This window comes from Ciconia boyciana, chromosome 5, assembly GCF_034638445.1.
Source record: "Ciconia boyciana chromosome 5, ASM3463844v1, whole genome shotgun sequence".
Classification (NCBI taxonomy): Eukaryota; Metazoa; Chordata; class Aves; order Ciconiiformes; family Ciconiidae; genus Ciconia; species Ciconia boyciana.
This window is the reverse complement of record NC_132938.1, coordinates 45552418-45570711: the sequence shown is the minus strand read 5'-3', so window position 1 is coordinate 45570711 and position 18294 is coordinate 45552418. Positions and strand designations below refer to the sequence as shown.

General features: G+C 38.5%; 1 protein-coding gene across 1 annotated transcript in view; it reads right to left on the bottom strand.

Moving 5' to 3' along the window:
* Nucleotides 1-18294, bottom strand: part of MARCHF1 (membrane associated ring-CH-type finger 1) — a 172895-nt gene that overhangs the window by 8123 nt on the left and 146478 nt on the right. The window contains exon 6 of the mRNA XM_072862607.1: nt 14286-14466. Within this exon, the coding sequence (XP_072718708.1) occupies nt 14286-14466 (181 nt within the window). The remainder of the gene's footprint in view (nt 1-14285; nt 14467-18294) is intronic.

Genomic DNA, 18294 nt, shown 5'->3' with positions numbered 1-18294 from the left:
AGGTGCAATTTTCCTTGGAAACTTATATGTTATTACTCCTAAGGTGCTCTAGAGACTGGAAGTAGAGAAAGAAATGGAAGACTGTAACAGCCAGAGGAGACATTTACAATGCTTTGCAAATTATTGAGTCACTAAATTGATAGACAAGCACTGTTGTTTTTGCCCAGCCTCCTCCGAAGCACCCCTTCACTGTTGTACATCCAATTGTCACCACCCACAGATTCCTTAATCCTGGCAGCGATACCAACACAGACTGGAAATCCTCACAGATGCAGATGGTTTAATGTCCTGCAAATGCAAGCAAGTGCATGAATATCATTATGCTCCACAGAACAGGTGTGCTCAAACACTTCGTAACATCTAACAACCACACGACCTTTTACACAAGTCACCGAACAAATCCACAATGCAACAATATGTATCTCGGGAAGAAAGCTTGACATATCCCCAGCCCCCGTTTTGTTTTCTGAATAAGCTTTCTGAACATTACACTTGCGCTGTGCTCTGCAAACCACTGGAGGGTGGTAGGAGACTGTCTACCTGCTTCAGAGGGTCCTACCAAGAAGCCAGAATGAGCTGTCGAAGGAAAGAAGCCGGATTGTAAGTGTGATCAGATAGATACACTCCTCCCACCCCAACTACTACTTACAGCTACTGCTGAAGCAGGACGAGCACCTCAGCCTGCATTCCTGTGCTTTGCTGCCAGAGAAGTTTGTAATAATCTTGAAAGTGGCAGCTGTAAAACTGTACCCTGTTCTAGGTTTCCACCTCATGTTTTGGCTTTGTGTCTTAAAGACTGTCTTGCTCTGAAACTTAAAAGGAACAGTTACTGATTTCATAACCCGCTCTTGCAATTACAAAATGTAGTCATGAGTCTTCTGGGGAAAGAAAAAAAAAGAAAAAGGAAAAAAAGGAATAGCCTACTCACAGGGAACATCTAAATCTTATGTAGCCAACCACTTCCCTTTCCTGTAACACAGTCCGAGAAAATCCCCAATACTTATTTTAAAGGACCAAAATTTACTTCCCTGCATGTCACTTCTAATAAAAGCTTGGTTAATCAATATGCAAGAAATAAATATGGATATTTTTAAATATCCTCTGAAGACAGATTGTCTGCGGATGTGGGGATGCTGCTTCATATCCTAGAGATCTCAATGCAGCCTCTCTTCTTATAGACAGAAGTAAATCTGCAATTTTAATTCCCTCCCATACACTAAGCTTTCTGCAAAGGAGTTTCATGATGGCCCAATGCAGAACCAAAAGCTTTGCACTGCTCCCACAAAAGCTGTTACCACACCACAGAATTGCACTCTGCAAACTTTGCTGCTTGTGTTCCTTTTCCCCACCTTCGGACTATAGATTTACTGCCTGCCTGCCTCCATCTGCCATTTCGTGTCCACATGTTGCCTCCTGCTAGCGGTAATCTTCTGTCATATTGGCCACAAAATTTTGTCTACATAGATTTCCTGAAGCAACTCCACATCTCCCGCAGGTTTGCAGAGTCACACCTTTACAACTGCAGGGCTCTCTCCTGCAGGGGCTCGTCACCGAGGAGCCCAAAATGAAGGTGAAGTTAACGGGCTGCTTTGCAACATGCTATGAATGCTTCGGCTTTTAACTCCTGGGTATTTTCAGCAACCCTATTTTTAAAAATGGCATATAAGGAGGCCTGACAGGGGAATCTGGTATGGGCATGACATTGCTAATATTAAATATTTTTCCCGTTCTGACATTTTTCTCCCTATCCATCATTTAGCAAAATAATGACACCGAATGTAACATAAACAGCACCCACAGCTAGAAGGACTTCCTTCTGCTCTCACCCAGAGCTACAGTCACCGTGCAGCATTTTCTGAATTCTTTCCACAATCCAAAGAAAGACTTTGAGCCAACGTCTATCTTGAAATAATCATGCTTGCAAAATGAAGGCTAAAATTATTTACTAGGGGCTGTTGTAGAAACTGCACTCTGCGCACAGACTAGGAATACACAGAAAAACGTCTGTCTTCTCTCAAACCAGGCCTGAAGGATCTAGCCAGCACTTTTGAAAACAGCTCTTAAGAACTGGAGCAGTGTATGATGAGGTGAGCCGATATGTTAGTAGTCTGAACATGTAGCTCAGAGTTATTTATTTTCTGTGGTTTAGGGAGGGTTTTCTGGTCACTTGTTGCAGTACTAATTGGCTCAGGCTCCACAGTAAACTGTTCCCTACTATCAACCTACCAGCTGGCAGAAAGCAGCTGCAACGGTAGTTTGCAGGAATGGAATTTGTGCAGTCGGTGGAGGAGGAAGAAATAATAGTAATAAAGGACAACAGGGCTCCACACACATGGGGAGAACAAAATAGCCTCGTGCAGATTTGAAGTGCTGATGAGAGATGAGACTTCAAACCTTGTAATTTGAATAAAAGCATTTGGGGCCACTCTGTGGCATCTAAACAACATGTGGTTGCAGCCTGCGCCTGAGGGACTGCATCTTAAAGGAGGACAAGGCGTGCCGCACTGCATTCTGCTCCAAGATGAGAAGTGCCCCTCATACAGTCCAACACAATGTACCAGGTCTGATGGCTGAAAAGGGAAGGGTTTGGGCCATGAAAACACCTCCTCTTGTGTTCTTTTCCCCAAACACATCCAGAGCACATTCAGAGAGGAATAGTTGAGCAGGTTCACAGAAAACATATTTGTCATTGCCTTTTGTCAAAAGATACATCCCAGAGAAGAAACTCTTGTAAGGATCAAGAATAGAAGACCAGAATTAGACCCCCGCTGCATTAGCCACTGAACACAAAAATAAAATAAATTTTAAAAATCCCATGTCATATGGTGCTTCACACAGCCATATCTATGCACAACCTTACCTTGATCTAGTTAGCTCATTAGATGAGCTGGTACAAATCCTTCTCTGGCAAACCTGTCTGAAGTTTACCTAAAATCTATTTCTGTCCCTAGGTGATACTAAGCAAACCTGGTTGGAATTCAAATGAATGTCTGTGGTGTATTTGAAACAGCTATTAAAAGTTTAAAACTGAACCAGAAATGGGTGAATTTCTGAAGACAAACACACTTTAATTCACTTTTATGTGTGATATGCATGCCTAGAGTAATAAAAGAACTACATAATGAAAAATCTCACTTTGATAAACACCTTAAGATTATCATCTGCAAATAACTAATAATTCAGTTTTATCAAAATCAAGGCAGTGCTATATTTGTTTTCTAAGTGACAGGTAAAAGAGCTGGACTTGAGTGATATAATCAGTATGCACTCTTCACAAACTTATGCAATTTTTAGCTGTGTATGTCATCAATTAGCAGACCCTTAAAAAGTGTAAAATAGGTGTATTAAGCAATTTGAGAAGATAATTTCTAAAATGAAGTAGCTGTTTTTGCAATCTGGAAGTACTATTGAGAATACTTGTCATTTGCCAACTAGAAGAACTTCAGTACCTGCATCCTAATCAACCCAACACAGACTAAAGAAAAAAATGCTATGCTTTGGAAATACAGGAATAGCCAGACCTCATGTCCCTCTCATCCAATGCTCTGTCTCGGACACAGGCCAACACCAGATGCTTCAGAAAAACGTGCAAGAAACCCCATGGCAAGTAATTATAGCATAAGCTCTCCATATTGGGAGCTTCTTCCTAGCTCCCATCTGCTAGAAATTATTTTACATCACTATATAGAATGCAAAAGTACTCTACAAAGTGTTTACTTTCCAAGCATCCTCTCCGAATGCTGAAACAACATTAACCAATTCTTTGTTCAATAGAGGTCTACATGATCAGCCTTCGGTACTATCATGAGCTTCTCTTTTACAATTGCTGTTTCTTTTCTTGCCTTGTAAGCTATTTAAGAAAAGGATCATTATCTCCTAGCACAGTACGCTTTAGCTACCTTATTTAAAAAGATAATCCTGACAGATAAACTGCAGGTGAAACATTAAACCACTGGTCAGGAGTGAACTATCACCATTGTGCAAAACTATGGGGAATGTCTGGTACTAAGAACAAGAGGCACACACCTAGAACTCTAGAAAAGATTTATTTTAGGTGCCTGGGCATATGCCTTTATTACTGAAAAATCAATAAACAAGCTACATGTGGGCAACCCATAAAGAAGCAAGGAAAAAAGGGGTAGAATCTATGTCTCCGCTAACTTTTATCACAATCAAGAACAGAAGCAGATGCTACTGTTACCTGCTCTCCCTACAGTATTTCTACAGTCATTCGATCTATTGAAAGGATCTAGTTTGTGTGTCACTTTTATTCTCTTTTCAGCTAGTCATCTCCCGCCTCTGTCTACTCTGCCTTACCAAAAAAGAAGCACACCTAATTGAAGGCATGACATTTTCCTCCAGTCACTAAGTAGCAAATGCCTTTAAATCACAGTCCAGCTCTCAAACAGCAATAACTTAGACACAAAAAAAAAAAAAAAAAAAAAATCAATCAATCTAACATACCACAAAGCACAGATCATAATTTTGCTGCAAGACCAGTTAAGCTGAGATTTCGTTTTCCAACCAAAACAGGTGGGGGTGCTGCATTTTGCTGCATGTACTCTATGGGCAATACAAGAGCGGCCATGAGACATGCTCAATGCTGGACTTGAGATGGATTGTGCTGGGGTCAAAGCAACCACGAGTCCTTCCTCCACTACAGCAGCCATAACAAACCATCTCCCAACACTCTGTGCCAGAGTCTCTGTCTTTGAAGTCTTCGAAGACCAAGTAGCATGGGCTCCTTTTGCACATCTGAGTGCATTTTAGTCTTAAATAGCATGATGGATGTGGACAGAAGGCTAGGATAGCATGGTAGAAATAGGAGAGAAATTAGAAAGGTGGATATAGCAACATGCTGGAGATCAACATCCTGTTACATAGTCTTGTACGCCTCTCTGCTTTCTTTAGTCCTGTCCAAAAGTGAAATTTCTCTGAAGATCTGTTCCCTTAGGCACCTAAGACATAGTTATAATGTATGATCACAGTTTTGCTAGAGACTCTTTACCTGAGTCACCTTCTCTTCAGTACTCATCACACTGCTTAATTTCCTCGATATCAAATTGTCTAGCCTGCTGAGAAGTATCTTGAAACACGTGTTTTGAAATTAGAGCTGACGAAATAAAACTGGTGACACCTGAAAAGCTAAATCAACAAATATACTTCCTGTTTATTTAGCTGTAGTTATAAATGATGTACAGAGTCTTCTCCAGGAGTTACAACAGAATATTAGTTATTCTACCTTCCACCTAGAAAATATTTTTCACAGAAGTTTGCCTTCTCTTAGATCAGTGCAAGCATGAAAATTCTCATTACTGCCTTGTACTAAATGTGCCTGGTCTTTTTTGTTTGCTGATCATGTCCTTGATTCTCCCATTTGATACATTAGTAATTTAAACACTCTTTCCAATATGTAAAATTCCTCAGAGTTCTAATTTTTATCTTACAGAATAAAAACCTAAAGCCATTTACCTGGAGAACTGGCAGTGCAACCTGTCCTACAGAAGTGTGTGTTACATCGCTACAGCCCAAGGCCCTTCAGCATCACGTGTTGTACCAGGAATGAAGTAGAGCAGCAAGTGGAAGAAGGAAGGGTACAAAGGTACCTTTGCATGCTAAGGAGTCTTGTGAGAAAAGGAGTACAGTTGTCTGGAAATGGAAAGCAGCCGTATCTGAAAGTCACTGAATGAAGAGCAGCCATTTGGTACTGTTGGATGAACCTCAAGAACATCTTGCGTGTCTTTTTATCTCATTTTCTATCCTTCACTTTTATAGATCAAAGATGCTTTTACCAATTCTCCACCACACCCCCATCACCCACTAAATTAATAGTACAAGTGAACCTGAACACTAATTCCTTTTATATGGTCATTATTTTCTTCCTGAAGTTGTAAGAGCAACTGACCCACATTGCATAGAAAATGTAACTCGTCTTCTGAGCTTCACTTAACTGAATCAGTCTGAATCATTACAAAGACGTGGCTTGGTTTAAATGTCCTTGTATACCAAAGCCCTTGTATTTTTAAATACATTGTTGTTTTAACATATCTAGACTTATCTCATTTTTTGCAACTATCTATACAGTACATAAGCATATGTCTGAATTGCCATGTAACCAAGATTAAAAAAAGGAGCAGCTGATGTGCTTCATTATCTATAAATATGACTTTAGCAAGAATAGTGATTTCCCAATGAAGAGCTACAGTTACCTTCTCTGTCTTTTAATTTTCCCACAAGACAGGCTCTTTTGATCCAATTAAATAAAAATGAAATGGAGGAAATTTGTGCTGAGGAAAGACTACAGTAATTAACACAAAACTACAGCCTAGTGCTCTGGCAAAGAGCTGAGGGAAGCTATTCATTCTGAAAGACCTCCAACAAACGCCATACATTCCAATTTTGCCACATACAAATTGGAGCAGATGAATAAAGATCTGAATAATTCCTGGAGGAAAAGTTTCTTTTTTTCAAAGTAATTTTAATAAAATGCTAGAGGAATAAAATTAAATTAACACTAAAAAACATAAAATATACTGAATAAACTGATAATTATCCCATTTGATAATAATTTAGATCAAGTATCGTATTGCTATGGTCAAGAGAACATCACTATATTCAAGAGAAGCCCTTTTTTGCATGCTTTCCACCAACAAGCAAGCATCAGCCTGTGAACTAAAACTCAGTTCAGATCATTCTCACATCAATAGGTCCTAGGCAAAATAAACTTGAGACAAATAACCACTGTAAAATTGTATGTCTTAGTTATGTGAGAGATTAATACATATGTTAATCAGACCATGAATAGCAGCCCACTCCCATTAGAGCTGGTAAAATCCCTAGCTTCAAAATTAGACAGGAAAAATGGCATTTTTACAAAAGTCCATGAATAACAATGACTGGTTTAGGTCAATGCTTGGGTTGATTATGCTTTATATTTTATATTACTAGCTATACATTTTGTGTCAGGGCACCATTCAATTTACATTTTCTTTAGTTGTAAAGCCAGTATCAAGAGATTCTCTTAATTATTTTCAATGCTTCAGCTACCCAGTCCCTCCTCTGTTATAACTATTGATGAGGCCAAGCTGTAAAATGGAACACTGAAAGGGCTGAAATAAAACTGAAAAGGAGACCCCAAGTTCTTAAAAAATAAGTGAGAGGCTGATGAACTGCAGGATGTGGTAGGACCCTCTACATAAAATGGAAGTGAAACCTTTTGATGCAAGTTGCATCTGTAAAACAGCTCAGACCAAACTGTTTATTTCAGCCTCAGAAAGTACAGAAGGATTTGTACCTCCCAGAGGTCATGTTCATGATTCTGTGTGATAGCAGATAACACCACTAATACCCAGCGCTGGACAATCTCCTGAATCCCCTTTGCTTTTGTAAATGCTACCGAGCAGCAGAAGTAGCAAATTTGGTTACAAGCAGATAATTAGAAGAGGAAACAGTTTTCGTTTCATTTTCTAGTATAAGATTTTTTGTTTGCTTCTTAAAAGAATGCAAGTTCAAAGCAATGACAAGAAAAACATCTTGTTCCGCCTCCAGGGAGGATGCTGCATGTGAGGGCATCCCAGCAAAGTATCATAGTGAGATGGCTTTTTGCAAGCCTAAGGGTGTTATGATGGTTTCAAGGTGTGAGGCACAAGAGGTCAGAGTTTCTTGTCAGAAGTCCATGGGAACTGGAACAGCTGTGTGAATAAAAGCTGTGTTGAATGGAAGAGAAAGAAATATGGAGATGGAAAGCTAACCCAAATTCTACCACTACAAGAAAGCTAAAATCTATTCTTCTTGTTATGGCACAAAATGCAAGAAAGACAACATTACTCTGCAAACCACAGCATGCTATCTATATATAGATAAATTAGCAGTAATGCTCTATTACTCTCTCTCAAAAATTAGGAACACAACTGTCTGAACAAAGTAGTCCCTTGCATCCTCGAGGCATCACAATAGGATATAAATGCTATAGAATTATTTTTACTTTAAAAGCTTTAATATAGACATTCTCCCTTGAGCACAAAGTTATTCACTATAATGACATGATAGCCAATAAGAAAGTAATAGCTTTGTGCCTTTGTGCATACTGGTGAAGTGTCTGACCCCACATATTACAAGCAGTGATATGAGGCTAGCGATGTTTTGAGACAGTTTACTGGAAGAAAGAAAACACCGGAGCAGGTTGCCTTGACAACGCCGTGCCGCTGTACCAGAAATCAAAAGGAAATGTAGGATCTTCTCCTATGTTAAGGACTGCAAAGTATTCACCAAATCGGGTTAAAAGGGAACTAATCCCACAGCAAGTCAATGTTACCTGACCTATGCAATATTAGCTGTCGCTTCTTATCATGAGCCTTATTAGAAAACTGATGAAAAAGCCAGATGGTTCATACTTCACAGCACAGGGCAATAAGAAGTAAACAGCAAGCGATACAGTGATGAGTGCTCAAAGTTTCTTTTTTTTCCTGGGAGACTCTGCAGGTCACTCCTGGTTCTGAGAGTCTGCTCTGGCGGGAGAACTGGTTTCTACTGGTGACCACTTTCGACTTCATAGCAGGATTTCACAAAGACGTCTCTGCAGGCTATATCACTTCTGTCAGTAATCACCATATTCTTAAATAAGGAATGTAAATACGAATTATCCAGCTAGCATTGAACCAAAACCAAATCAACACCCTTAACATATTTTGCTGTCACTGAATTTATCATGCATGCTACCAGATTTTATCAAAAAAAGATTTATCCACAAAGCATCCAGTTATGAATGAATTCCTCCAGGCAGTCATATTTTTCAAGATTTACTCTTTTGATAGGACTACGTTGAGCACAGAGAAGGGAGCTGAATCTGTCTCTCTCACACATTAGCTAAGAGCTCTAACAACTGGATTTAGAGTAGTGCAGGTGATGACTGTTTTGTAAAAAAAGGCACCCTATGCAGTTTTAACTCCAATGGGGGAGCAGAAGCAGATGTGTCCCTGCCCCGGAGTGAAACATTAAGTCTGGGAGAGAAATGGTACTTAAACATTCACTTTAGACTTTCCTTTTGTCTATCATAGCTCTCAAAGCAGCATTCTGATTTTCTTCTGTTGCTTCCATAGGCGATTCACTTTTTTTTTAAGGAGCCTGTGGAATTGCTGATTTCTCTGCCTTACAGCTGGGCATTACCCACAAGTTGTCTGTTGGCTCAAACCCCACATCTTAACTGGTTACACAGCTCCTACTGATCCAATGGTCTCGTTGCAAACAGAGTATCTTTAACCTACTATAGTAAAACTAAATATTTGCCTTTGATCCAATAGTTAAATCAGCATCATACCAAGCAGCTGAAATCTTCCCCAAACTGATTTAACCGCTTAGTCACTAATCCGACCACAAAGGGGCACTGATATGCTTGAACTGGGTTTGGCTTCGTATGGAAATTTGAGTTAGCCAGTTCTATAACTTCTCTCCAGGACCTCAATACCCTGCTCTGGGCAGTTGTGAACCACATATCTCCAACTGGGACTTAAACCTTTGAAACCTGTATGGGAGTTAAAGCTGGCATGGACACTTTATCACTCTTATTACAATCTGGTTATTTATAAAATAAATGATGCCAAGCGGAGAGACAGCATTCCTTCCTTCTCCTCTAATGACAGCAGCTGGGTACCCGAGAAGTTCCACAGAGTTCAAGGGCATAAAACCCAGACAGATGCACCTCATATCAGATTTAGAAGTGCTATTTATCAGTATATAAACAAATACAGGATGTAAGAGGAGTAAACACTTAGAAGATATATGTACACATTCAAAATAAACAGGAAGATAAAATTTCTTTCATTATCAATATTTTAAGACTACCTTTGCTTCTGTTTAATTTAACAGAAACTTACCACTCTGTTCCAAAAGAGCACTCCCGATCCTCTGTTTTTAAAAGGGAGAAATTCAGATACCCTTTCAATCAGAAAGAAAAATCAACCTCAACTGGTACATAATGCTTTCCTAACCAAAAAACCAACTCGCTCTTCCGTAATGACCAAGAGTAACCACATGGTAACAATGTGCAATATTGCTTATGCCTCATGTAAGTAAGACAATATTTGTAAATCATTTCAAAGATAAAACAAAATCAAGAGAGAAAATAGACATATCCGACTCCATAGAATAATCTGTTAGGATAATGCATCAACGTACAACATCTCATCAGATACCAGACGTCTTAAATGAACAGCAAAATTTAAATATGAAAAATATTTTGAAGTATAGCAAGACACTGTGGAGAAATCTCCATTTGAAGACATTTCTGCATTTTAAGTGCCTTTTCATCTGACACTTTAATCCATTTCATACTCACAGTGTTTTTATTCAGTTCCTGTTTGTACTATGCTTCAAACACCAAATTAAAGAGATATGAAATGCAGGTGCTACTTTACCAGGATTACATAATTTTTAAAGAAGAAGTGATTTTCTCAGGATGAAGCTATTACCCGAGAGAGCTCAATAAGGAACTCACACAAGCTTCTTGCCACTTTCTAATTCCTTCCATGATAAATAAAGTCACTTTATAAATGAGAAATTCTGCATTATGGATTGCAAATGCTCAAAGGTAAAGCTACAAATGCAACTGTATTATTTATAATCATAGATAGACATAACAGAGACCACAAGAAATAAAAGACACACGCAGCAATGCTTAATATTTAATCTCTAAATTTATATTTAGCCAAGTAATTAGACCTGCTCAAATATATGGAACACTTGCAATGCCTGTTGATCAATGCTTAAAAGGATTACTTCAAGCAAAGACTCACTAAAATGATTAAACTAAGTTTTATTTGATGTCTGGTGCTTTCAGAGATTCTGTAATTAAATAACTGTTGCATATTGGCACAAGCCTATCGATTTAATAGAGGTATCTTGATTTATATTAACTTAGTATGCTGCACTTTGTCACTTATGGGTGCTAACAGCTGTATGACATGACATTCAAACATGACTTTGCCATAAAACCCTAGACTTTGATAAAAAACTGTTAGGAAACATTGAGGGTGCATGAAAGGCTGAGGCGTGAATAAAGATAGTAATTCACCAGTTGAGTCGAATAGTTTGTTTTATATTTAAATTCTGCTTTTGTGATACTATAAAACCAGAAGTATTGATACCTGTAATTAAGTTCTGTGGCCTGTAATTTTTCCCTTCAGGGGACCAGCGGTTGGAATGTTACAAAGGTATTATGATAACATGCATCATAATGAAGCAATGCACAGTTGAGAACCAAACTACAGAATCTCACATCATGGCTAAGGTAGAGATTAAAAATCAAAACTGGTTGAGAGATGTGACCCTTTCACTTGTGAAAATTAGTGAAATAATGCCACTTCATAATGCCACTTCAAATCCAAGTCTAATGGCCATGGAAATGGCATCTTCTGGAGCTGGCCAGAAACTTTCATTTTAGGGGAAATTTCCTTTTTTTTTTTAAAATAAAATGAGTTTCTTATGGAAATGAATCGGTACTCTTCTGTTGGAACTAAATCTGCAGTCTTTTCTTAAGGGAACACTGAAATGAAATATGTTTTCAGAATTCCTCAATGTTTATTAATAAAATAAATCAATTTTTTGCCAATTTTGCTGTTTCCACTTGGCATACAGCAAAGCTGACAAGAATTGCATCGTTTTCAGATATAACTGCCACTGCTCATAATGTACCTGCCATTACAACCAGAGAATTCCTCATTTTCCATTCTTAGAAGATTTGGGAAATTTTAATTCACTGCTGCCAGGCTGGACTTAGTGCTGTAGACTAAAGGCTCTCAGGCTCTAGTACATAGCTAAGCCTTAGCAAAACCTAAAGCTCTCAGGAAGGTCTGGAAGTCCTAGAGTCTCTGTAGTGATTTTCAGATCCTGCAACAAGGAGACAGGATTGTGGAGAGCTTCAGCTTTCTGAGCTGCCTGTCCCACAGCATTTTGACCTCTAGTAACCTGTCTTCATGCCGTCTTCTGAAAACCCAGACTCGGAGGGAATGCCCCACAGCTGAGGTTCTGGGCTCCGTAGAAGCTTGCAAGAAATTTGACAGTGTTTCATTGGAACTTTCCACTTTTGCAAAATACATAGGTTTTGACAAAACAGCACTTTCAGTGATTTTTATAAAAGACGTTTGAGTGAAAAGTTACCAGTCAGCTGTACTTACCCAGCAGGTCTCCTGATGATCACTCTTTCCTCCCTTACCTTGTCTTTGCTACAGCTCTCGAAATGCTTGGTTTACAAAACAGCTTCTCATAAACCGTTTAGCGTTTCATAAATTTGTGCACGATGGCGATGATTCTGCATATGCTTATTAGGCACTATATATTTAGTCTAATATAACATATGAAGGGTGTCACAGATGAATGCTATAAATGCAAAAAGAATAACTGATTTTAACTTGAAAACTTTGGAAACTTTGAAAAACGTTTCCAAGTTTTGGGTTCTGAAATGGGTGTAAATTATAAGAAAGGATCTGTAGTTAGATGCTGGGTCCATATTATACCAATAAATATTTGTTAGCAATGCATTTGAAGGGGATAATGCTGCCAGCTTTTAGTGTCAGGCAGATAAACTACATTTGAGTACTGCTTTGAGCAGAAACAAAAATATCCTGTCTGAAAGAAGAGCCTCATCTTTGCTATGTTGGAAATCAAAACCTCACCTGAGAACCAATGATAAGATGAATAAGGTGGTAATCATTCAATTAAGAAGCGACAGACTTGCAGGAATTACATTACCACTCTAAATCTGTCAGTATTCCATTAACTTCTTTCAATTAATAAAAAAAGGGGGGTGAGGGGGCGGCAATGATGAGACACACGCAGTTAAAAGTGCCTACTTTTGATATCAACAGTTATGCACATTTTTCACTCCTTTTCTCCTTGGATGCTATAAATTTTATTTCCAGTTTTTTAAAGACAATCTACTATCTAACACAATCAGGAAGAGGCTTTTGTTAAAAATACTGATATCTCTATATTCTCTTAGGAAAAGTGGCTGTTGCAAGTGTATTTGTTAGCCAGAAGGTTAAAGCAATTTGTGTTGAAAATAGAAACACATATACAGAAAAAACCCCTGAAAGGTATGCTGCAGGCAGGGGATTTTATACAATTATCTCCTTCCTGTCACATTAGCTAAAATTTATCTGCAATTACTAAAAACTAAGTCAATATAATTAAGTTTTTAGCCATCAGGTTTTTATTTATATCTGTTTCAATTTCCAGTCTACCTGGCGAGATCTACCTGGCACTTGAGAACTGTGTCCTTTCCTATCACAAGCTTTGCTTGTCAAATCAATCCCAATTCTCTCTTCAAAAGTGGTTTATCATCAGGGACTCACTAGATAATTTCTCTGGATGAGAAATGAGAAGGATTTTTATTTGCTCTCCTTTCTCTGAACTGCTACCTGTGCAAAGCTAACAAAAACAAGATGTCTTTTGCCATCAAAACACTACTACATATGCATACACTAGTTATAAGCTAATAGTTTCTACGTGTTTTTCAAGGGCTCTCACACTGAAATTTATTTTAAATCAAAACTTGCCCTGTTCTAGATTGACTTAACCTTCAAAGATGCAACAAAACCCAAAAAGGATGAGAGCATTTTTAGAGAAAAATCAGAGGAGAAATGATTCATTCCAAAGAAAACAAACCCCACCTTCCCTATACTGACAACCCGTGTACCATTAAATTGATTTATCCTGGAAAACAGATGAGCGCAGATAACATACATTTGACTTTCAGAATGCAAGGTCGCCCTGTAGTTTAGATTCCACTAACTAATCTTAACGTACAAGTGATTAATTTGCCCACAAGTGTAACAGTTAGAACAGATGCAGCTAAATTGATTGACTGTGTTACTTCACAATTGCTGTCTCCACATGGTATAAGCGTCATTCTCAACCAGAAGTTACGGGCTCAATGTAAAAATTACTGGGAGGACTGGCCTGTGTTATTCAGGAGAAAAACATGATGAGTACGGTTTCTTTGTGGCTTAAAAATAAGCAGATCAGCCAATAACAAAAAGCTGAGGATAAAAATTCCAAATACAAAACCCTATTATTTGTGCATTTATATTGCATGTGTGGTGAAAGAGAGTCTTTACTCAAAATCCTCTGCTGCTGTAAATTAACTAACTTAAATGTAGAAATAAAATCACTGGGACTGATTTTACAACAGCACATAGGACAGGCAGATGTTTCTTTAATTGTGCCTGTATTTTGCACAGCCATTCTGGCCGTTTGAGGCTTGAGTGTAATTAAATTCAAAAGCACCATACCTTCCGGAGAGGTTTGAGCTTGGTCTCCATTATAAAGTCGTACTTGCAGAGTTCACAACAGCGCGTGTCTGAGCTCTTAATCCACTGGTGCAGGCAGGCCTGATGGACAAAGCGCAGGGTCCCTGTGCAGCGACATGGTGTGATGAGGGGACTTTCATCATCTCCCTCACAGTGACAGATCCTGACAGGAAGGACAGCAAGAGCTAGTGAGGGAACTTGCCAACCAGCAATGCAAAGGCACTGGTTTATTTACACCGCTTTTTTGTTTTCAGACTTGACACAGTAATAAGACGCCAAGCATATGACCTTTCGGACTGAGGCCCAGGAACATATTCCTTGTTCCCTTCTGCTACTTAGTAATTTCTCTTCACTTAGTTATTTCTCTTTGAATTTGCTACGTGGTCTGAAGGTGAATCAATAGAAATAACACTGTTTTTTTTTCCTTTTATACATGGGAAAACCTTTAGGACAAATACCAGTGCTCTTTCTAAGAGCTGAATTGGTCTTGGTCTGTCAGTAATGCCAATAAAATACTAAAGTTAGCAGAATAAAGCTGAAAATATACAGTATCCCCAAGCTGAAAATATCCAGTATGAAATATCCAGTATCCGCAAGCTGAAAATATCCAGTATGAAAAGTACAAAAAGTTCCTAGGATACCTCTTTGGAGTTACACAGTTAATAGGATTAGAGAACAGTTTTGAGTACTCTGGAGTAATGCATATGGCACAGTCTATAGACACATGCACACACTTTTTAGGAGGCAGGTGTTAAAAAGTCATGGTCCTTCCCCTTTTTCATTCTTCACTGTCCCTTTCAAGCAGATAGCTGCGTTATCTGGGAAAACAAAAACTAGAGCTGTAAGCAGACCCTAAGGTAGGGGTTGTTACCTTGTAATGGGATACAGAGCTTTTCATGTTGTGGTTTTGCATAAAATGATCAGTGTCCTAACATCACAATCTGATGGTTTTCTTCTGTGACACATGTCCAAATGTCTTGGCGATCTTCCCCTCTTCCAAACAGACTCCTGATCATATCAGGAAAACATTTACCCATCAAAACCAATGACAGCTTTACTGGCAAGCGTCTCTGTGAGGGCAGAGGAAGCTCTAAGGTGAGCAGGAGGCTTAACCAAACACCTGAATTGAAGGAGGTTCACCTCAACAAAGAGTAACTCCCTCCCATCCCCACCCCAGAAAACCACAATAAAGCACCCAAGCCCTAATGAATGTCCTAAGAGTCAAACTGGCATGTAAGGGGAAAAAAAAAAAAAAGCTGAAGCCTGAGAAATGTTATTTCAAAATAGAGAAGTAGCAAGGACAGCACAGATCCTGGTGTCACGCAAACAAAACTTAGAGCTTAGAAACTTAGTTCTTAGGAAAGGCACCCTCAGATACCTGCGTGAAGAGGAGGCTGAACACGTCTGAGGAATAACTCGCCCCTTTATGCAGAAAACTGTGGCCACACCACTCCTGGGGCAGGAAAAAGGCTGGGGAGGGCCCTGCGGTGAGGTTGTCTTCCTACCAGCCCGGTCATGGAAGAAGATCGGACCTTCTTCGTAGCACAGCAGCACCTGGTGTACGTCAGGAGGCTGCCTGGCAAAGACACCCTGTGGAAGACTGGCTCAGCACAGCACTGAGGCTGCCGAGCCTACAAGCAGGGGGGGAGGAGGAGATTTCAATGTCTAAGTGAAAGATCTGTGGATCAAAAACAGCAGCTTCACTATTCTTCCATGGTGTAGCCCAGAGCCATGAGAAAATGAGTCTACAATAATGGGAAAGCAGAACAAAGCTGCTTTGCTAGAAATATAGCATGAGACAAAAAAAAAACCAGCCAAGAAAATGAAGCTCTGGGAAGCTGGTACACAAAAGCCAGGTTTTCAGCGTTGACAGTGGTGCCTGTACACTAATCAGCGCCTTATACCCCTTGGGAGTAGAGGGGAAAAGAAAACACCCACAACATCTATCTTGCACACATTCGTTTTTTGTGAGACACTTTCTAAAAGAACTCAATTTACAGTCTTTTCTTTACCAGCCCAGCCAACCTAGGTGCATCAGTGGCTTAGTTCTGATATGGAAATTGTCTGTGTGCTGACTTCTTATTGAGCCTGCAGCTTAAGCAGAACTAAATTTTCAAAACACCAAATAGCTATTTTGCTAACAAATACATTCCCAGCTGAGAGTTACATAAAAAACATCATTTTCTTTTAAAATTAAAGCTATTTCCCAAAGGAAAACTAGTATTCTTTGTTCATTTAAATTCAAGCTACACATAATTTATTTTACAGGCTTAGCATTTAAACTATTTAGAATTTAGACAACTAAGCTAGGTAAGCTTTCTAACCATGAAATACGTAATGAGAACAAAAACAAACTTCAAATGGAATTAAAGTCCAGAGAAAATAACCAAAGGCATGGTTTTCATTAGCTTGAATGCTCTTTGGTGCAATTTAGCTCTTCATTATTTGTTTAGCCAGAATAAATTAGCTTAAAAGAAATTTGTGCTACCTAAACTCACAATCGCAGTCTTTAAAGACATGTGGGTGCCTGACAGCTATTGAAACAGACTGTTGGCTAACTGCTTAAATATCTTTTAAAGACTTGGGCCAGATAACTTGTAATATCTTGCTTGGCCATGAGTACTTGGCCAATCAGAATTTTTGTGTCTTTGCCTTTTGCTGTATTTATCTATCATGTACTGTATTTATCTATCATAATTATCACAAATTATAGAAAATATATTGCAAAAAATGGTTTGGAAAAATATGTTGTGCAAACAGAACTGAGGTAGGGATACAAAGCATAGACTTATCTGAGTGGTATCTAAACCAAGTCGGAGGCAGAGAACTTCCATTCTAGTTTCCTATTTTTACATGATCACAACTGTTCAAAATTTTCACCCATCAGACTGACTCTTTACAGGGCTGACCTTATCCTGAGAGTAAAATTTGCTTACATACTTTAGAAATAAGTTGAATGAAAAAAAACCCACTCTCCACTATAAAGAAAAAAAAATAATTTAAAAAATTGCTAAATCGATACTGATTTATATACAAATTGTAGTACAGCACTGATCATGGTTAATAGCTGCAGTTTCAGCTGCTCAGACACACCTACAGAATTTACATACTCAGCTTTTCTCAACTTTCTAGTCCTTTAGTAGATAAATGGCCTTCATTATAGAGCAATACTTTCGACTATCTGGAAACGGAGGGGAGGGAAGGAAGTCAGCTATTTGACCAAATCCTTTTAGTTAGACTCCCTTTATAGTCATAAATTGAGCCTGCATAATTTTTTTTTTGGTAGGTTTGACAGCTTAGTGCTTTAAGATTCCTGCCTATGAACAGGGCCTTGCTTGTCTAGGGGAAAAGATGAGTACCAGGCTCCAAAGGAGCTCTTGCTCTATAAATCATGTGTACGCCAGACAACACAGCATATTCAAGCTATTGGATGATCTTCTGATTCAGATATACAAAATTGTGTGTGTGTGTATAATATACACCTACAGACATATCCCTACACATGGAGATCACAGAATATTTAGTTTTCTTTAAAGAAAGCTCACTGTGGAACTTTATGAAATAATACTCTAACAATCATTCTTATGCTTAAGTTTTTGCTTTATATGCCAGTATTTTAATTACCCAGCACATATTTCTCTAGCACAAAATTGTTTCTACAACCTTCAGCACACAGATGTACCAAACAGAGAAACTCATGCCAACAGTGTGCATGTATCAGACGAAAATCCATAAAAATTCTTTAAAGGATGTTCTTTAAATAGCAGGTTCACTTATAATGCAATAAATTAGCAAAAAGAAAAAAACACTTTTCAGGAAAAAAATAAAAAATGCTAAAGTGAAAACAAAATTAGTCTTTTTGAAAGATTTTGCATAATTCATATAAAAACTGTTGCAGATTTCTTGTATGTTCCCTACATAAAACCCAGTTCTCAAACAGGAACAGAATAGTTCAATTTAGAAAATTTTTAGAGAAAGATGTATGTAAAAA